The 20,550-nt window shown below is 44.2% G+C and overlaps 3 protein-coding genes across 3 annotated transcripts; 1 reads left to right on the top strand and 2 right to left on the bottom strand.

Annotated features, from left to right (window-relative positions):
- Positions 1-327: 327 nt before the first annotated feature.
- LOC311312887 (nucleolus and neural progenitor protein-like) lies at positions 328-6,330 on the top strand (the record flags this gene model as incomplete). Its single annotated transcript, XM_084442895.1, has 13 exons — positions 328-555; positions 642-697; positions 833-1,046; positions 2,165-2,318; positions 2,497-2,586; positions 2,825-2,979; positions 3,124-3,212; positions 3,320-3,448; positions 3,558-3,635; positions 3,818-4,176; positions 4,272-4,333; positions 4,710-4,939; positions 5,575-6,330. The coding sequence occupies 13 exons, from the start codon at positions 328-330 to the stop codon at positions 5,942-5,944; spliced, it is 2,214 nt and encodes a 737-aa protein (XP_084299021.1). The 3' UTR covers positions 5,945-6,330.
- A 2,126-nt stretch (positions 6,331-8,456) lies between these two features.
- Positions 8,457-11,781, bottom strand: slc10a2 (solute carrier family 10 member 2; the record flags this gene model as incomplete). Its single annotated transcript, XM_084442894.1, has 6 exons — positions 8,457-8,632; positions 8,962-9,119; positions 9,543-9,718; positions 9,929-10,017; positions 10,441-10,559; positions 11,381-11,781. The coding sequence occupies 6 exons, from the start codon at positions 11,779-11,781 to the stop codon at positions 8,457-8,459; spliced, it is 1,119 nt and encodes a 372-aa protein (XP_084299020.1).
- Positions 11,782-12,885: 1,104 nt separating this feature from the next.
- On the bottom strand, positions 12,886-19,946 carry gtpbp8 (GTP binding protein 8). The gene is made up of 7 exons (XM_084443413.1): positions 19,822-19,946; positions 19,151-19,516; positions 17,386-17,484; positions 16,951-17,081; positions 16,697-16,796; positions 15,120-15,238; positions 12,886-13,293 (listed from the first exon to the last, which is right to left on the bottom strand). The coding sequence occupies exons 2-7, from the start codon at positions 19,475-19,477 to the stop codon at positions 13,203-13,205; spliced, it is 867 nt and encodes a 288-aa protein (XP_084299539.1). The 5' UTR covers positions 19,478-19,516; positions 19,822-19,946; the 3' UTR covers positions 12,886-13,202.
- Between the last annotated feature and the right edge of the window lie 604 nt (positions 19,947-20,550).

Genomic DNA, 20,550 nt, shown 5'->3' with positions numbered 1-20,550 from the left:
TTGATGGTAACTAACAATGTTTGTTATGAAACAGTGGGTCGAGAAATATATTTCTTAAAAACGTGGTTTATTTTATTTTATAAACAGCAGTTTAAGTTATTTCTTCTGAGTCATGCCCTAGCAATATGGACTCCCACACACTAGATGTCGTTGTATTACCATAGACCGATATTTTCACACAAGATGGAAATCGGCGGAGTGAAGAGACCGCAAAATAAACAAATGGGGATGTTTCACGAGGTAATAGCCAGGAATGAGGTTCTGTGTTATCATCAATAATATGCAGTTGATGTTCATCTAAGATAGCGTTTTTTGCAGGACAAGTTGATGATACCTTTCGGGGGAAAAACTCTCGAAGGTGCGCTGACTTCACCTGCAGAAACCAGCAGCGTACAGACCGCTGTCATCCTCACGCACGGGGCTGGTGGGGATATGAACTTCAAGCATCTGACTTCTCTTGCTCATGCTGTCGCCTCGAATGGGATACTTTGCCTCCGGTTCACATGCAAGGGTGGGAACCTTGGTTACAGGGTGAAGGCTTATCATGCCGTTTGGGTAAGCCTTAGCTGGCCGATTTTACTTAAGAATAAAGAGGAAAAGCAGTTATTTTTGTTTGTCATCTTTTTATTTTCAATTTGCAGGATTATTTGAAAGGCCTCGAGAAATTCAATCTTAGAAACATATTTCTTGGAGGTAAGTGGACATGAAATCAAACTAAACTAAACTATTTTTTCTAAATCAGTCACATCCCTATTAACCATATCATTGTACATATTGACCAATGTAGCCTATTGAGACAGTTTGGACCTACTGTGTGAACCCCACCAGGCAGGTCTATGGGGTCTCGTGCTGCCTCCTCCCTGGCCAAGCAGCTTAGTAGTGATGGTGCAGGAGATGCAGTCCAGGGCCTGGTCTGTCTGTCCTTCCCCCTGCATCCCCCAGGACAGAAACAAGCCCACCGCCAGAGGAGCGAGGACCTCAGGGGGCTGCCCGAGGAGGTGCCTGTGCTGTTTGTGTCGGGCACTGAGGACAACATGTGTGACAAGGTGAGAATGTCAAAAACGAATCACGAATATAGACCAGGGCTGCGTCCTGAATCACATACTTTCATATTATACAGTAAGCCAAAAAAGGATGTAGTATGTCCCAAAACAGAGTATCAAAAATGAAGGTGCTCACACACTGATGTGAGACAAAGGGGATGTCCACACTGAGGTTAAGGATGCAAATATATATTGTCAATCTTTTCAAAACATGGTGCTGTACAAAACATTAGTGCTACCAAAGAGTGTAGTCTGAGAAAAACAGAGAGAAATGTTTATGTAAGATTACCTTCATCAGTCTGCCATGGATGTGTTTTGAAAAGATTTAGAATATATTTTTGCCTCCTTAACCTAAGTGTGGACATTACTTATGTCAGTGTGTGAGCACCTTCCATTTATGCTTTTGCCTCATGCACCTGATACAAATATATATTTTTGGACAAGTTGAAAAGAGCGCAAACTATTTTTCGACTTTTTGTTCTTCCAATACATAGTATGCTACATGCAGTATGGCAAAAATACCAGAATATCCTATTACAGTACATCCGTATAAGTATACAAACCAGCAGGCTTTTCTGGCTATTCTGACCCACAATCCTGTGCGCAACGGAAATTATGCCACATGTGCAAGTCGTGACAGCTGTGGACGAATGTCGTTTTATGGACAGTGATGGATGTGGTCAAATTTCAAGGCGCAATGTTATGACAAAGTAATATGTCCCAATTGTATGCGTACTGTGCAAAGTACGTACTGGAAGTAAAAAGTAGAAGCATGTGATTCAGGACGTATAGCCCAGCACTCAGATCAATCCTCGCAGGACCCTTATACAGAACCAGTTATTCTCATTTTACATTCACTGTTTTGAATGTATCATCATCATCATCATCATCATCATCATACACACTCATTGTGAAGCCTAGTCCCTACTATCTTTTATTATCTGCATACATTATTTCTCTTGCTTAATATTGTACATTATTACAACATAAAGTATTTAACTTACTTTGGCGTTTTGAGCATACGGAAAGGCTCTAAGTGCAATGTATAATTATATCAATTGGTATAATATATTATTATAAATAGCAATAGTGATAATACTATTCCCTGTCCCCTGCTGCAGACTCTCCTGGGGGAGGTAGTGAAGGAGATGAAGGCTCCAGCTACGGTCTTCTGTGTCGAGGGAGGAAGCCATGGACTCACCCTGAAAGGAAGGTCTGAGGAATCTGTTATGGATGAAGTGAACTCACAGGTCCTCACCTGGATATCTCAGCACACCTGAGAGCTACTGTATTGCTTTTTATGTTTTATGTCATTGAATACATATTTGTATTAAAGTTATAATGCACAAGCTACATTGAAAAAAGATGTCACTGTCTTTTTATGAATAGTGACGCTTATGCTAGCTTTTTTCTGATTGGTTGTCTGATACTTCCTGGATTTCTGCCCGGAAAGTAAGCATGGCTGAAGAACCGTGGAACAGAGTAAACATTCCCTTTCCAAGTGCCATTTCAAGTGTTCGTATACCTTTCAGTATCACAACAGGTAGCCATCTCTTTTATTAATGTCCAGCATGAGATATATAGCTTAATGGACGGTTATTATGAGCAATTTTATACACGTAAATGTACACAAACCACATATTAGTAACCACGTGGAAATGGTTGGAAGTGTTTGTCCCATATGACGGTCTGAATGCAAGCAGCCAAGACAGTCCAGATTTAAATGAACTGAATTATTTTGCCCGTGCAGTGTTCATGTACATGTCTTGTTTTGTACCTAGATACGACTATAAAACACATTTTAGAGGAGAACGACAAAGTCCGGAGGTTACTTGAGAGTCGACTTCTCCAAACAGAGATACGGGTTCTGTACGAGTTGCTCTACCTTCTAAACAACAGCTTCAGACAACACAAGCCTCTCAGAGTTATCAAACAGGTGAGAGTGTTTCCGGTCAGTCAGCTGTTTATGTGACCAACCATAGCTGGTTAGCCACAAGGTTAGTCATCAGTTGCATCAGTTGATATTCTTTATGGGAATGTGATGGTTGCGTTATTGGCTTATGAAACCATGTCTCTGCAGGTTGAACAATGCATCAACCGGTTAAAGGAAATGAAGTTGGATGTAGCCCTCCTGGACTTGGGGGAACTATGTCCAAAGAAAGTGCAACGGTACATGTCCCCTCCACATCATCATATATTGAGCAACATGATATAGGCTATTAAACCAGTCACAGTAGACTGTGTGGTGTGTGTGTGTGTGTGCGTTATGCGTGCAGGCAGCTAGCGATCGAGGCGGGCCAGTGTGAAGTTCCTAGTCAACCTATGCTGGAGTGGTTCTGTCTGAAAGCGCTGGGAGCTGCCAGCCTGATGAGCTGCGTTCTCGACCACTGCTCCAGAGCCTTCGTGTATCCTTCTTCCTGTAGAACGAGGCCACCCTACTGACTGTCTCCAAAATAGAAGTGTTTAGCTGGTTCGAGTGTTTTGTATTCTGGCCTTGACCTAGACGTTCTCAAGACTTATAAGACAGCATCTCCAGTGGGGGGAGTTCATGGTCTTGAATGTGGTGCTCGTAAGCATGGTCAGTCGACTGAGGTGAGTACTTCGGTCATGAGTGGGTTTGCGACATCCCCATAGAAATACATACCCATGCAAGCATGCACACAAACACATTTTTTGTATTTTAAATGGGTGATTTAGTGTGGTACAATATTTCAGCACTTTCAACCTTTTAATCCACACCACTGTTGATGGCTATCGTGTCGTGGGCCCCTCAGGGTGTTTTTCCAAGGTATCCTCGTTAGCTTGGCCCCTCTTTACCAGCGGATCCTGGAGCTGCTGAGGGAGGTGTCCCAGGCTCAGCCCATGCCCTACCTCCATGACTTCACACTACCAGCAGACATGACCGAATTCCTGGGGCCCCCCGACTCCCCCCTACTGAAGATTGAGCCATCCGGGGCCCCCAAGGTCCGCAGGATAAAAGGGATATCCAGATCCTCCCTGCTCACCAGGCTTTTTAAAGAGGTGCCTGGGGAGCAGAGGAAGCAGCCAGAGGTTAGACCTGGAGCTAGCAGGAAAAGTGGGAGAAGATTGGACTTAGGAAAAGCAGTCTCAGTCCGAAGGATGGGTGATTCAGGTACAGTAGCTAATGGCAATGACTAGGTTTTATTTTTTGGTCTTCTGTTAGGACCTTTGTTTCTGTTTACCGAGCATGTACTGTTGCCATTCCAGTTGTGCCTGGATTTGATGTGAAGGCTTTGCTGAAACAAGCCCAAGGAGGAATCAATGATCATGTAAGTCTGGCTTTTGGTAGGATATCTATCTATAGTGTAATCTACGTCTTGATGGTATAAGGCAATACTTATTGCTTAAGAAAATGTAATTTATTTCCTCCCCTTTCATACTTGAGCTGTGATTAAGATTCAAGATCCAGATTCCTTATGTGTCACATGTAATGTACAGTGGAGTCACAGTGAAATGTTGCTGACAGCTCCAGGATTATGCTACAGACAAACTCTAATACTCAATTTTCAATTTCCACTAAACACAAAAGTAGAAATTAGAATACAAACAAACAACAAAATAACCTGGGGCCTCTCCGTGCTCTCCATGTGAGTGCACTATCTCTTATCCTCCTAAGCGGTGGTGTTTTAATTCCTCTTCATGCAGCTGGTAGTAGCACAAGAGCCGTCTTTTCCACTGGACGCCGTGACGCTTGGTCAGAAGAAGAAGTTTGTGAAGCAGGTCAAAGCTGCAGCCACCTTCAGGGACATGGCCACCGACCTCGAGGAATCGATGCAATGGTGCAAACGCAAGAAGCTGAAGCAGGAGAAAGGTCGTCTGGCGTTCCTGCACCTGCGGTGTCAACAGATGAAACATCTAGAGGCAGCAGGTCACAGGTACTCGGGGCACTGACGATACACTAGTTTGCTATGGTAGCCTATATTAAATTGAATTATTACCCTCCAAGGTGCGGTCAGATGTTTTCAATATTCACAACCATAACATTACAAAGGTGAAGCGCTTATGTATGGCTTTTTAGACTTCAGTTGCATTAACTAGGCTATCCATCCTACATTTTCAGCAATTGCATTATGTTAAAAACTGCATGTACGTCTAAAGTAAACTGCCACTTTTATATAATCTAGAATAGGCCTTTTGGCATGTGGTCCCGAGAAACCAGTGTCCTTGGGTTTGTGTCTACAGTAGTATCTCGATGTCTTGCATTCTCTCAAGTGTCTGCTGCATACTTATTGAAAATAGGCTATTGAATTTTGCAAGTAGGAATAGGCATTTCACTTTCTGATTCATGCTGTTCCATTTTGCGCTTATTGACGTCTCCCTACTATGGAGTGCCACTCAAATTCAAATTGGCTAGATATCTTCTGTCATGTCACCGTCAATGACGACCACAATTCCATCATCCTATTACTCAGCCCTGCCCCCACTCCCCAAAAACAAACTAAATGTTCAAGATCTTCGAGTTAGACCACATGGTTATTGTGCCTGCATGATTTGTTCTTGGTCTTTCTAGAGTGCAGAGGAAGCTGAGACACTACAAACAGGAAGTCAGCTGGGCCTTGACGCTGAGGCGAGCTGGACCCAGGACCTGTCAGCCTCTGAACACCCTGTGGAGGAGCGCTCATCCAAGAACACGCTTTCAACCACTCAGAACCAAAGTCCAAACCATCAGATCTAGAGTCTGCATCAACAGAAAACAGTCAAAACGACACAGGAAGAGGACTGATTTGTTGTCTCTTAACGACCCACTGGAGAATGTGTCCAAAGGAAATGATATGTCCAGTACCAGCAACAGTAAGGAGGCACCTGAGGCTAGTGTCCAGAACCCATCCCCTGTGAACAAGGATGATATTGATGACATATTTGCCTCCTTAGATTTCTGAGATTGTTAGAGGTTGGGAGTCTAGTATTTTCAAATGATAATAAGAGCAGCCAGATGTTCTATGGTCATCATAATTTAAATGTTGCCCAAGAGGTCAAACATCCAAAATGTCGTAATAATGATATAAAGTAAACCCTTAGTGTTTTTTTTTTTTTTGTATAAACCATTTGAATGCTGAAATGTAAATTTTCTTTCCGTTGAATGGTCTCTTCAGTTTATTTTAGATTTGTATTCTACTAGGATGGGGAAAATATTATTAAATCCTATTTATAAGTCAGATGATATAGTAATGACCATCTCAATGGATGTATGCACCTGAATGCCCTTTTTGCATTAATACACTTTTTAGAATATATGATGTTTAAAGAGGAAGGGTGTGTGTGTGTGTGTGTGTGTGTGTGTGTGTGTGTGTGGATGATAGTTAATTGTACATTGCCAATCTTGTTTTCACCTTTGAAACTCTGTTCCTCTCAAAGAAACAGATACATTATTTCTGTCATTTTTTTAAGGAAAGACAGGATGTGTGTGTTTGTGTGTTTGATGCAACATTAAAAGGAGCAGTCAAACACCCATAGCAGTGCTCCTCTTTAATTCATTAATTAACTCAGTGACAGCGCAGGGCGAATGTTTTCGGTGGCGTGTGTGGGTGGATGTGTGTCTGCAGGATTACGCAAAAATTACTGGACCGACATTAACAAAACTCATTGGAAGGGTGTAGCATGGTCCAACCTAGAACCTATTACATTTTGGGAGCGGTACCGAATCACGGGGCGGGTCCACGGGCCGCCCAAACACAGACAGGCCAGGCCGGTCATTCACCTCCAGTCATTTAGAGGATTACACAAAAACTATGTAACCAATTTTCATGAAACTCGGTGAAGGAATGTAGTTATGGGCCAACATAGAACCCATTCAATTTTGGAGCGGATCCGAATCACAGGCCGGGACCACAAATGAAAAAAAAAACTTAGTACAAAGCCAGCGGGCTGTGGGGGCAATAGAGACAGGGTTTGGACTGCTCCCTATGTGGGGGCACTAGAGGCACGGGGTTTGGACTGGGGTGTGCAGGGGGACAGCTCGGAGTGCACCAAACTTCTCCCTGCCGGCTGTGACCCGCAGGGGGCGCCACAGAGCCACCCATTCACCTCCAGTCATATTTTTGACTTAAGGCTCAGGACCGCTTATTTCTCCAGGGGGAAAATAAGCAGGGGAACTCTGCCAACTTGGGCTCAGGAGTCCCAACAATTCAAAACAATTGAAACGGTCTTATCTCAATGTGGGAATGTCACATTTGAAAAGGGGTTTTGACTTGCATAAAGCTCTTGACCTAATGATTGCAGCAATACCAAACATGTCCTGCTCGCACGCACACAGCCACACAATGCATTAATGGGTGGAGGTCTGTGCTCTCTGAGCACCATTTCTGGTTAATAAATGAATGCTCAATACTTGGTACTTGATAAAAAGGTTTATATTTTATTGAGTTAATGGCTGATAAGCATAAATATAATGGTAAAAGTTTGGGAGAGTCACATATGTTGTCCGTCGTTTATTTTCAAATGTTACAAAACATGTTCTAGAATATAGAAGAAAAAAACAATAAAACATAACATAATACCATATAATTAATAGAGAGTTACATTCATGGACATACTGTAACCACGCCTTCTTTAAAACAATAGAATGTGTTTATGTTGCGTATGTCTCTAGAGCCCAATGAGATGGACAAATAAATTAGTTTAGGTTGACTTAATAAATAGGCACATTTACACCTCATGCAAAGATCCTCAATGGATTTACTAAGACACAAACCCTGACCACTCGACCAAACTCACCACACCTCGGTCACCACAATACTTTGTCCCTTGCTTCCTTGATATCTATCCATGTGTACTGTATATACTGCAGTAAAATGTGAGGTACACCAGGGCAGAAGAGGTCATGACCTAAGATGGGACACGAGGTACAGCTTCACTGACACCTCCATGTTGATTGTGTGTGATCTGTCCTGCACACCTCCAGTGTGTGTGTCGCACTGAAATTAAAAAAGCATTCTGTCCCATTTTGGTTCACATAATTGGCTATAGTGTTCACCTATTCAATTTTTATGCCAAAAAAATTACAAAATTCTACTTTTGTTGTAATCTTATATCAAAGTATATAATTTCTTCCTGGAAAACAGTAGGTCACGTGCAATGACGACAACAGGTACCTTAGATTTTAGGCCAATAATCTCACGACATCCATCCGTCAAATCAACGCTATCCTTCTATCGAATCTGTCTAAAGTTCTTAAAACCTGTCCACTTGTCAATGTCCCAATCAAATTCCTCTAAACATATGTCCCACCCTCATAGCTTGTTTGCGTCGGAAATACGTCAAATTACGGAAGTTAGATGATCTCAAACGTCCGTTTCAGTGCAACTTTAAGTGGGTTTTTGCTTGGTGCTGGTGCATCCTGGGGCGCTTGCATGTGTGGGCAGTGACTGTCCTCAGCCTGCGTCGTGCAGGTGCTCACAGCTGGGTATCCTTGCCCTTGACCCCAGAGTTCCCGTTCTCGTCATACTCAAAGGCGTCGTTCTCCAACGCCTCCTTCTGCTTGGTGTCGGGCGTCTCTACGTCAGCCTTGGAGTCCTCCCCGACCTCCTGAGATCCGCCGCCGCGACACAACTTCTTGTACATCTGGTAGCCTTAGAGAGGGAGAAGAATGTTGCACACCTAAGCTCCTGGGGTTCTGACCAAACAATGAATGTTTGGCCTAATGGCATGTCATGACAGAACACATACTGGGCGCAAATATAGACAGGATGTACAAATATGGTCAGACCAATTTTGCAAAAAATGGACAGCCATGCTAACAATGTACTCAAGCTTCCCAATGGTCAATGGAACATGGATATTAGCCGTGTTGTGTATGAGAGAGAGAGAGAGAAAGTGTGAGAGTGTGAGAGTGTGTGAGAGAGAGAGAGAGAGAGAGAGAGAGAGAGAGAGAGAGAATACAGCGGTATTAACCCCTTACCTCCCACAGCCATGAGAGCCACCACCAGCTGAAAGATGCTATAGATGAGAGGGAAGGCGAACATGACCTCCAGGTCCGCAGGGGAGAAGGACAGGTTGACGATGGTGCTGCACAGCTGGGAGTTCTGGAAGCCCGTCTCCAGGGCAATGGTGCGACACCTACACACAACCCCCCACAACCAAGGCTTGTTAGGGAAGTTCCACCAGTCACAGGATGTTATGGTCACAGCTCTTAGTGGCCTAGTTCTGTCAGTTTCTTTCAACCAATGTTACAGTGTGAAATTAAAGGTTTTGTGTAAAATAAAATGAGTAAATTACACCCACATTTTTCAAAAGGAAATGCATGGAAATGTTTTTTCACCCTCATTTCAAATATAAATGCTTAAATTGTTGTCAGTGAGTTCAGATTGGGAAAGGGGGGATTTAATCATGTATGCAGTAAACCACCTCATTACCAATGATACCGATACTATAATTGTTTTTTTTTTATTGCTGAAATCAGATATCCTATCAGTATCACTAGCTGTTCCGTTACACCTAACAGGCAGTGATTGTGTGTCGTAACAGGTTGTAACACGGTACCTGTGCCAGGGCTGCCCAACAAAGCGGGCCATGAGGAAGCCCATGCCAAAGCCCACGAAGGGGTAGATGGCGCCGATGATCCAGAGGGATGGCGCGATGGTCCAGGAGGACTTGTACAGCACCCCGCCCACCACCGCGATGATGACGATGAGGAGGAAGCCCATGATGGAGCCCACCTGCAGACACACGCATGCACGGACACACGCACGCACACATGCACATTTTAGTATGCTTTCCCCATCCTCACTGATTCTTAGTACGACCCTCCCTCCCGCCCAAGAAGGGAAAAGTCTCGTAAAAAATGTCGCCACACCGTTTACAGTTAGTCTATCGCAGAGGCTATTTAACTGTGCGTTCATCACGTGTGTATGAGAGCCGATTCTCACCTTGAGGATCTTCTTGGCAGCTTTGGGCCACCTGTTTTTGACGTAGATTCCAAGGGCGACAGGGATGAGGAGGGACACAAGAGTGATGCCTATAGGGACACAGCGACACATTAATTTAAATGGGCAAATTAATTCAACTTGTGGACTAGCGAGCAACCATAGGTCCATGCATCCGTCAGGGCCAACTATACAGTATGGGCTAAAGATGTGTGGCGTGCTACTAGCATTTCAAACTCTTTTTTAAGAGTTCTGGGTATATGGGTGGTGTACAGTATGAGATCCAGGTAGGGATAGGGGATGTCCATGTTATGTGTGCCATGGTGTGTTGAATTTCACTGGCAGTGACAGGGAATGCCTGTTGTGAGTCATTGCACACTTATACTGTCACAGCGAATGTCCATGGTGTGCAGAAATGTCACCGGTGTATTAGTGCTCTACATAATGCCATACAGTAGTTGATGTCTACCATGTTTGGATGTTAGGACCCGTCTCTGCCAAGTTAGCGTTCTTACCTATGCTGTCGTAGGGGATCTGGATGGTGTGGGCTGAGGTCCAGACAGAGGTGTAGATGAGCAGACACAGGGGCATCATCCCGAGCGCCAAGATAGAGGAGCAGGCCGTCATACTGATGCTGCAGGGACACGTTGGCACAGCATTAATACAACTGGGTCGTACGAGGTTGATACCAAGTCACTAGAGACGTACTGCGTTCACACTTGGCAAAACAGTTTTGAAAATAAAAAGGGCAAAAAGCAAACTACTTTAACATTATGAAGGACATATGGCCCTTTGTGTTTACTCTGTGAAAACACATCATCAGATGTCAAAGACTCACTGCTCTTAAATGCTGTATAAAATGGATGCATTCCATGTGTCCTAATCTATCTTTGATATACTCGCCTAGAATAGATAGCCTACAGCCTATACATGGCAAATATTACACTGGTCAATAAGAGCAAGGTGAAACGTATTACCATGCCATTTATTGAATTCTCTAAGGGGCTGATTTGGGATTCTGTGACGAGTCAAGGCCACCACGTTTACCACTAAGTGACTTGTATGAATGACTCTTGAGGAAAGTGTCCACCTTCACCTCCCCAGGCCTGTCGCTGGATCAGGGCCGGCCCTAGCATTTCAGCAGCTCTAGGCGAGATTATGGAACACCTTCAGTTTCGTTTTGCTGACGGGGGGGGGGGGGGGGGGTGCTGCTGCGCGATTTGTTAACGGGGGAGGCGCCCGGCGCTGGGCGGAGGCGCCGCACCGCATTGCGAAGCGTAATAGAGACAGTAGGGATTACGGAATGAAATTATTTTAATAAAAATAAAAAATATTTTTTTTTTTTTTTTTTTTGGTGCTCCTTGGCCAGGCGCCCCTTGGCCATTTGGCGCCCTAGGCGACCGCCTATTTCGCCTATGCCTCGGGCCGGCCCTGCGCTGGATCACCGGGTCTCACCTGAGGTCCATGTCCCCGTCCAGCCAGAAAGCGATGATGTTTGAGCCCGAGCCCCCTGGACAGCAGCCCATGATGATGATGACGATGGCCTGCACGGGGAGCACGTCGAAGGCCAGCGCCAGGGCGAAGGCGGTGAAGGGCATGATGCCGAACTGGCAGAGGAAGCCGATGAAGATGCCCCACGGCCTCCGGATGTGGCCCCACAGCTGCTTGACCTCCACGGTGCAGCCCATGGCGAACATGACCATGGCCAGCATGACGGTCAGCACGGTGCTGAGGACCACATTCAGGATCTCGTTGAAGTTGCTGGCGAGGGCCAGGCAGGACGTGCCCGCGCAGACGGTGGCGTTGGGGTGGCAGGTGGCGTCCGGTGGCATGCTTGTCATGGGTACGGCGGCCATTGTGGACAAAGCGAAGTTATGCGGGAGAGCAGACGCTGAGAAGATCGCGTTCCGGGGGGAGGGCAGTGTTTGTTTTGTTGTCTCCAGATGACCGCTCCTCCAGCAATCCGTCCTTCTCCTGTGTCCACGATGACAGAGGCCGCACTGAGACCGAACACCTGTCGCACTCGCCCTTTAATACCTACCTGCGGCTTATTCAAACTAGTTAGGGCGGAAATGAGAGAAAATCAAAAATTAACCTGTACCCAATGTATTTTTATGAGGGCAGTGTCCAAATGGGAACATATATAAAGAATGTCTTGTTTCAACTTTGGGTACAATAAATGTGATTGCACCACCTTTTTTTTTTTATTATCACTCTTTGGCTTTAAACATTTTATTGGCCTCTTCCAGGCATAGAGATGCAACATCGGCTTTGTTGAGCCACCAAGGTGAGCGCAGCTGAAGCGTCCTCTGTGCGTCATGGTCCCCGTGGGGACATGGACAGTAAAAAAAAAAAAGAAGAAGATTGTAAACAGTAACAAAAAGAAAAAAAAAAAGAAACCAAGTTTCAACAGCAAGATAGCAGGTTACTTTTTAAAAACCCTGTAACCAGTTAGGACAGTGGAAGCCACAATGTGGAAGTTCTAACACAGGGGAAAGTACATTTGTACAAGGATTAATGAAGGTTAACATTTCGTAAAATCAATTCATAGAAATTATATAATCGCAATTTATATATAAACATCTCAAACTAAGTTATCGTAACTTTATTTTAAAAAATATAACTTAAATCAAATTAAAAGTAATCTTCTATTTTATTTACCAGCGGCTCCATGGGTTTCCAAGTCAGTATTATTTTGCAACAAAATAATGCATTCTCTATATTTGCCTAGTGTACAGTATGATTAACTTTCACGGTTCTCTTTCTTCTCTCTAGATCCTGTCATTCATTAAAGGGAATGGTTGACAAAATCTTAATATATGCAAGAGGGGTCCATAGAGTCCAGTTATAGGATAACCAACCACAATTGTGTGAGCTTTTATTTTTTTATACAAAAGCAAGCCCAAACAATTTCACATCATGTACTGTAAAGTACATAAACAAAGAGTTAATGATATCAAACTGGGTGGCTGATCTCAGGTCTGTTAATGTAGCTCCTTTTTCCAATAAGCTGTTGGTTTCAGACAATAAATATTATCCATGCGATAACAGATGGTCTGAGATCAGCCGTCTGTTTCCTTACACTAGCTACTTGGCTGGGGGATCTAAGGAAGCCCCTCGGAGATGGCCTGCCTGGGTACAGCGTCACTATGGACACAGTGCAATGACCCGGTCAGTCTTTCAATCTCCAGTCCATTAGAACGTTTGTTAAACTGATGCCAGAGCAGCGAGCTTCATACGGTGTTCATAGTGGTGGCGGGGCTGAGCTGGTCTCAGGTCAGCTTGGCGCTGTGTCACCTAGTTGGATGTTCCCCGTTACATGGGCGATGAGACACCTCAGCAGGTAAACCCCGGAAAAATGGAGCGAGCTGTGGATTGGGAGAGAGGGGTGGACAAAAAGAAAGAATAGTTATTAGTATCCAATGTTTGTATATATGGATGACTGAGTAAAGCATTCACTGTGCGCAATGCAGTAGTTACATAATTAGCAATGTATACATCTACATGTGAAACCACATGCAATGTAAGTGTGTGTGTGTGTGTGTGTGTGTGTGTGTGTGTGCATGAGCTGTTGAGACGGTACCAAAAGGGCCCTCCAGTGAATTGGTGTGTGTGAGTATGTGTGTGTGTGTGTGATGTTAGTTGGTGTGTGTGTGTGTGTGTGTGAGAGAGAGTCGGTGTGCGTGTGTATGTGTGTGTGATGTTAGTTGGTGTGTGTGTGTGTGTGTGTGATGTTAGTTGGTGTGTGTGTGTGTGTGTGTGTTTGTGTGTGTGTGTGTGTGTGTGTGTGTGAGAGAGAGAGAGTCGGTGTGCGTGTGTGTGTATGTGTGTTTGATGTTAGTTGGTGTGTGTGTGTGTGTGTGTGTGGTATATGGTTGTAGAGTAGCTCCTCAGCTGCCGTATTATCAGTGTTCTATCAGAGCGAGCCGTGCCTCTGACCTTAGTCCTTCCTCCTGAAAACGCAGGCGGCCGCCAGCCTCAAGGCCTGGGCTGGTCAGAACTTAACCATGACATGAACACACGCTGCCAGGATACACCGACCGTCAGCCAAAGTGTCAGCTCCGAAATCTCCCCTTTTCTGATTTAAATCAGTATATGACTGCAGGTTTTGTGCGTGTGGTTGTGTGTACATGTGAGATCTTATCTAATCTGGTCAATCTGGATAGACAGCTGAGGTGGCTGGGGCTCAGGAGGTAGAGCGGGTCGTCCAATGACCGCAGGGTCGGCTGTTCAACTCCCAGCTCATCCTGTCCACATGTCGGAGTTTCCTTGAGCAAGACGCTGAACCCCAAATTGCTCCCGATGAGCAGGCTGGCGCCTTGCATGAAAGCTGCCGCCATTGGTGTGTGAATGGGTGAACGAGAGGTCATTGTAAAGCGCTTTTCCCGCTAAGGTAGAAAGGTGCTATATAAGTAAGTGCAATCCATTTACTATTCACCATCCCATTTCAGTAGTGACATAAAAAAACAACGGTGGTTTAGATGTTTAAGAGTAAAATAACTTAACCTGAGTAGCACTGCTTCTTTTCAAATCTGGGTTGAATAACTTCTTCAAACATGCACTAATTTAGCTTACCATAGTGTGAAAACTGAACATGCGTGGTTTATAACTTCAGTGTGATGTTGGTCAACACATAGCCTGTAGCCACTTTATTTTAAATACAGGCTGTGTGGAAGCAGTGTACACTGACTTCCTGTCTGCAGATCACAAGACTACAGCAAAACAGATGACCTTGACCTACATATGTGATTTTCCCAACCATAGTCTGACTCAACGGAAGTAGTTTGTGTGGATACGCCTTGTCATTTGTTTATTACTGCCCAATTAGTGGCGACAGAATATGTTGTCGGCCCAATAAGACTCAATACAAACTATGTGAAACAACAACAGCATAGCAACCGCTTCACCGAAGATGATTGAGATGGGTTTAAAGAAATATAGCGTTTTTACCCCCCTATCCCCGAATGGTAATCCAGCCAGACCTTTCTCCAGCACTGGCACAGCGTAAACAAGATACGTCTGGCTATGCAAGACTATCCCAACCATGACTTGATTTTCATGGTGCGGGTTTGTCAGTCTCCTACCGTGTCTGAGACATGAGCTGATGTGAATGGTCAATCTCAAAAAGGGTATGATGCTCTGATTGTCTCTCTCTGTGTGTGTGTGTGTGTGTGTGTGTGTACTGGTATCTTACCTAACTAGGAAGGGCTGGGGGAAGCATCGAGCAGTTTGTGTTCTAATGACTTCCTGCAGATGCAGCAGATGATTCAACAGCGCCCCCTGGCGACTCTTGTCTATTTTGGTCACCACCATCTGAAAATACACAAAGCTGGATGTGAAATAATTCATGCCAGAACATTGTGGTTGAACAGATAAACATACAACAGTGCTGAGATGCTGGTGAAATCATAAACCTGGTGAAATTAAAACAATTTAATCTAAAATGTTGAATTATTCCAAATTCTTATTGATATATAAGGTTGATGTGGCAGGTTGATGTGGCTGAACAGTAATGCTATCTTGCCATCTACTGGTCGTTTAAGGTCATTACATGCAGTTCTTCTTGTACAAATGTACAGTACTTGATTTACAGGTCAGCGATTTGAACATGACATAATAAATGCAGGCCATTCAACCCCACATATGATTAACTACATTCAGTACCAATAGAGTAATGTAGTCTAATACTATGCCACTGTTATTCAGAACATTGTAGCCATAGGCCCTCTACTAGCCACGTATACCCATCATACACATATAATCAATTCTTACATATTGCTGTGATTCAATCTGCCATGCTAACCTCCAACCACCCATGTTGCAGGACAAGATCTTCATGAATAAAGTAAGCGTTGTCACAATCTTACAGTAGATAAGATCAAAGTGCTTAATAACCTAAAAGCATAAATAATTCACTCTGGAGCACCTGAAGAGCAGAGAGCTACTCCATAACTAATAATGACTTCATGCAGTGGCGTTTGGACAGGAGTGCAGTTTTTAAATAGCTGAGTGGGACAAGTTGGAGCTTTCAACATTCATTTCTTCTGGACAGCATGATGAAACACACCAAGCATGAGTGGGGGGGGGGAGAGGGGTTTACATCATGACGTGCAATGAAAATGACATCAACAATATTTCCAATATTTCCACGTGAAGCCTGGACTGACTCATGTGAAGCCTGCACTGACTGTCATGTCGGTGTGAAGCCTGGACTGAATCATGTGAAGCCTGGACTGAATCATGTGAAGCCTGGACTGAATCATGTGAAGCCTGGACTGAATCACGTGAAGCCTGGACTGAATCACGTGAAGCCTGGACTGAATCACGTGAAGCCTGGTCTGACTCACGTGAAGCCTGGTCTGACTCATGTGAAGCCTGGTCTGACTCATGTGAAGCCTGGTCTGACTCATGTGAAGCCTGGTCTGACTCATGTGAAGCCTGGACTGACTCAAGTGAAGCCTGGTCTGACTCATGTGAAGCCTGGACTGACTCATGTGAAGCCTGGTCTGACTCATGTGAAGCCTGGACTGACTCATGTGAAGCCTGGACTGACTCATGTGAAGCCTGGTCTGACTCATGTGAAGCCTGTACTGACTCATGTGAAGCCTGGACTGACTCATGTGAAGTCTGGACTGCCTCATGTGAAGCCTGGACTGAATCATGTGAAGCCTGGACTGAATCATGTGAAGCCTGGACTGAATCATGTGAAGCCTGGACTGAATCATGTGAAGCCTGGACTGAATCATGTGAAGCCTGGACTGCCTCTCTCACAACGTAAGGCCGTCGGAACTCTTCACACATCTCCAGGGCGACCATGTCTGCCTTCAAAAGTCCCACGCTGCCGTCCACTAACAGGAAGATCCTCACCAAACTGAGAGAAAAAAAACAACAAGAAGAAACCCAATTCTGTTAACATCTCTACAATGACAATCAGTTATGTAAAACACACACACACACACACACACACACAAATTCAATACCAGACCAATTTAAAAGCAGGCCTGCTGAAACCTGGCAGGTCCTACTTTTTCCTGGTCTCCAGATAGGGCTCCACCATGTCCACAAAGTCCTTGGGCGACCTGTGTCCATAGCCCGGCATGTCCACAATGCTAAAGGCCTTCCCCACTTTAAAGAAGTTCATCTTCTTTGTGTGGCCCTATGGGAGAATTGGTAGGATATCAATGTCAGTTTAAAAGGGCATAAACAATTAGATGAATGCCAGATACTAGATAAATAACAAATGTTATCTTACTTAATGTGGCAACTAATTATGACTTTGGCAAATAGCTTTAATTTTGACTTTGATTAGCTGCTTAGAACTGCAACCACATTGCTTTCCTCTCCTCAATCCACTCAGATCTCCACAAATGCTTAAGGAATATCATATAATAGTATAATATCGTATTCTATAGAATAGTGTTTAGGGGTTGATTTAGAACGGGATGTGTGTTTGTACTTACCGGGGTTTTGGACACTCTGACCTCTACATCAGGAGCCAGGGAGAACAGCGCCTTGATGAGAGAAGACTTGCCCACATTACTCCTGCCAATGAAACAAACCTGGCAACACACAAAAAAACTACAATGACCATGATAACAGGAGATATAGGCATAGTACTGGCTTCTAACAGAATCATCAGGTCGTCCACACGGGCTTCCCATTTTTGTCTCCAGTTATCCTGGTCCTCCATACACCTGGCGATCTCATCGGTAGTCTCCACTCCTGCATCCATCTTGATTATGTCCACGAATGTTTCAGTAGGACATCCTCGTGACTTGTGTGGCTGGATGATAAACTCTAATTCAAGTTTCATGTAGACAGTCTAGCCTCTAAGCTGCGGCAGAAAATTGGCTTCCTGTACAGAAACCGTTCTAGCTTTCCTATGTTCAGCAGGAATAGAATTGTTCAAGCTTTCTTCTTATCAGTATTAGACTATGGTGACACAATACAGTATATAGACATGCTTCTGTGACCACCCTGAAACCCCTAGACTCGTGTCTACCACTCCGGCCTAAGATGTATTACAGGTGATGGATATGACACCCACCACTGTGTTCTTTATGATAAGGTAGGCTGGTCTCCTATTTCTTTAAGGCGTAACTATCACTGGTATTTGTTTATTTTCAAAGACATTATTGGTAAACTTCCACCATAAATCTTGTCTCTGTTGGACTGGAGCCTTGGTACCTACCAGACCCAATCAAATGATCTGCTTGTTTTCAGGGTTCCTCGTGTGCATTCTGAACTCAGAAGATCTGCTTTTATTCATGATGCTCCTTATACCTGGAATACTCTACAACGGACTCTAAAGCTTGAGGTACTTCCTTCAGTCACAGAGTTTAAATTGATCTCTGCTCTTGGCATTTGTACTTCGACCTGTAACTGTTTTTATTATTGTTGTTGTATATTGAATTTGTTCTGTTTTTGTGTATCTGTGTGAAATTGTCAACATTGTAAATGAGGGAAACCTCAGTGCTTCACGAGTTATAAGGTTTGAAATAAAATGAAATGTTGTTATCTTTTAATCTGTTAATCTTTTTCACCTCCTCGATTAATATTATTAGCCATTCTGGTTCTCTCTCGTGTGGGTCGATGGTGAATCACATGATTTACGAAATGGCTAATATCACCTTGCAAGTCAAATCGTGCAATTACTATGGTGAAGGTAGCCTAGATCTATTTGTCACCAGATATGCCATATTTTGATGACTTGATGTACTATTGTCATTCTGTAGCCAGAAGGGGAGTCAGTGCTACTGGAGTCATCCATCTTTCAGACACTGGATGGATGGATGAGAGCCCCTACACCCTGAGGACTGAGGTATAAATCACTCTGACTGAGGATGAAGCGAGAGAGGGAGGGAGGGTGTGTGTGGATGTATGAGAGAGAGAAAGAGAGATAGAGAGAGAGAGAGAGAAAGAGAGATATATAGAGAGAAAGAGAGAGACGTAACTAAAACCGCCTGTCTCAGGAAACACTGCTCTCTCTTTACAAAACTTTCCATTCTGAGCCAGACGCCAAATCTAGGCCATGGGGTCGTGGATGTATTCATTCATCAGGCAACCTCTGTGAATCTGAACATGAATCTGGTCCTTTAAATATGCATGAGGCTGAACTAAGGGAGGTAGAGATCTTTATTCTGACCATTCTATACCTGCACACAGACACACACACACACCACCCCCTACCTCACTACACCCCCCTCCCCAAACAATCACACTAACCTCTGGCTGGTCCAGTGTGGGTGTGTGCTCCATCCTCACAGCAGAGGTGTGGTAATCGATCTTGTGCGAGGGGGAAGGTGAGAAGAGTTTCTCTGCCTGCGATATATCCGCCACGCTGGGCTGGAAGAGCTGGAACTGGCCCCTGTCCACAGACCTGGCGAGGTGGGTCTCCAGCTCACTGAAGGGGAACAGTAGGCCCCGGAGCTTCCTCTCTGGAAGCCGGGAGGCATGCTGAATGGAAGCCAGGTTGTGGACACTCTGCTGGGGCACACTCCAAAGTAGAGCCCCAGGGTGTAGCCATACGTGAAGTCTCCGGCAGAACATCATCTACCTTCTGCAACTCCTGGTTTTCAATTGTGATGCGTGCTACAAATGGGGAAAGGATATTTAATTAATATAGTTAAGGATAGCTGCATATGGCTAACGTTGCTAACTAGCAAACGTTATCTAAATTAGATCTGAATATGCATGCTGCTGGTGTGAAAGAGTGACCGATGTCTATAATAGAGTACATAACAGGCAGCGGAGTGTTCATCGACAAAATGTAGACACAACGGTAACGTGATTTCATAAGACTAGAATCAATGATCCGATTTGACTTATGAGGCAGGCTGAAAATCAAAACAATGTGTGTTAAATCAACAATCCGTGCTAAATTGTTTGGAACCTACATTTGATCTACACCAAGCAAACAATTCCCACTTGTTTCATTTAGTCGAAAGGCAGTCCATTGATGATAATTATTAGTATTTCAGTACGACCTGTCAAATCTACAGTTTACGCCCTCCATGCCATGGAGGTATAAATCAGGTGCAACTCTGAAATTCATCCACCTGAAACATAATAGCGTTGCTATGGTTCCACCCGGAAATCCACGAGTGGAGGACATGAATGGAGATTCTGTACTTTTGCCACCTCTGACATAAACTGTTAGCTTTTTTTGTGATTGAATGAACTTTTGCGCAGGTCCCTGTTGACATATTTAACGGTTATCGCCATCAACCAACAGCATAATAATATTCAAAAGTCAATCACAAGCAGTCAAACAGCGTCGCATAGCAGTAGAATCGCGTCTCCAGGCAAAGAATACGAAATGCCAAGAAGAGACACTTAGGTGAATTTTTGGCACCCGCCTGAAGAGGGTGATGTAGCGTTTCCGCCATTATGGACTGTCATCTGCTGCCGAATTCATCCAGTCAGGTCAACATGAAGGCTACACATCTAGCTGGCAAATAAACGTCTGGAAAAATGAAAACATTTTTCTGCAATAAGTTGGACAACTATCAGAGTACATTTCCAGACCTTGCCTTTCACCGGTTCCCCAAAATTCTGACAGGTAATTGTTTGTTTAACTTGTTCACCAAAGTGTAGACATTGAAGTTTACTGGAGTTGTTACTGC

Source organism: Borostomias antarcticus (genome assembly GCF_949987555.1).
Source record: "Borostomias antarcticus genome assembly, chromosome: 9".
Classification (NCBI taxonomy): domain Eukaryota; kingdom Metazoa; phylum Chordata; class Actinopteri; order Stomiiformes; family Stomiidae; genus Borostomias; species Borostomias antarcticus.
This window is presented reverse-complemented; position numbering and strand designations above follow the sequence as displayed.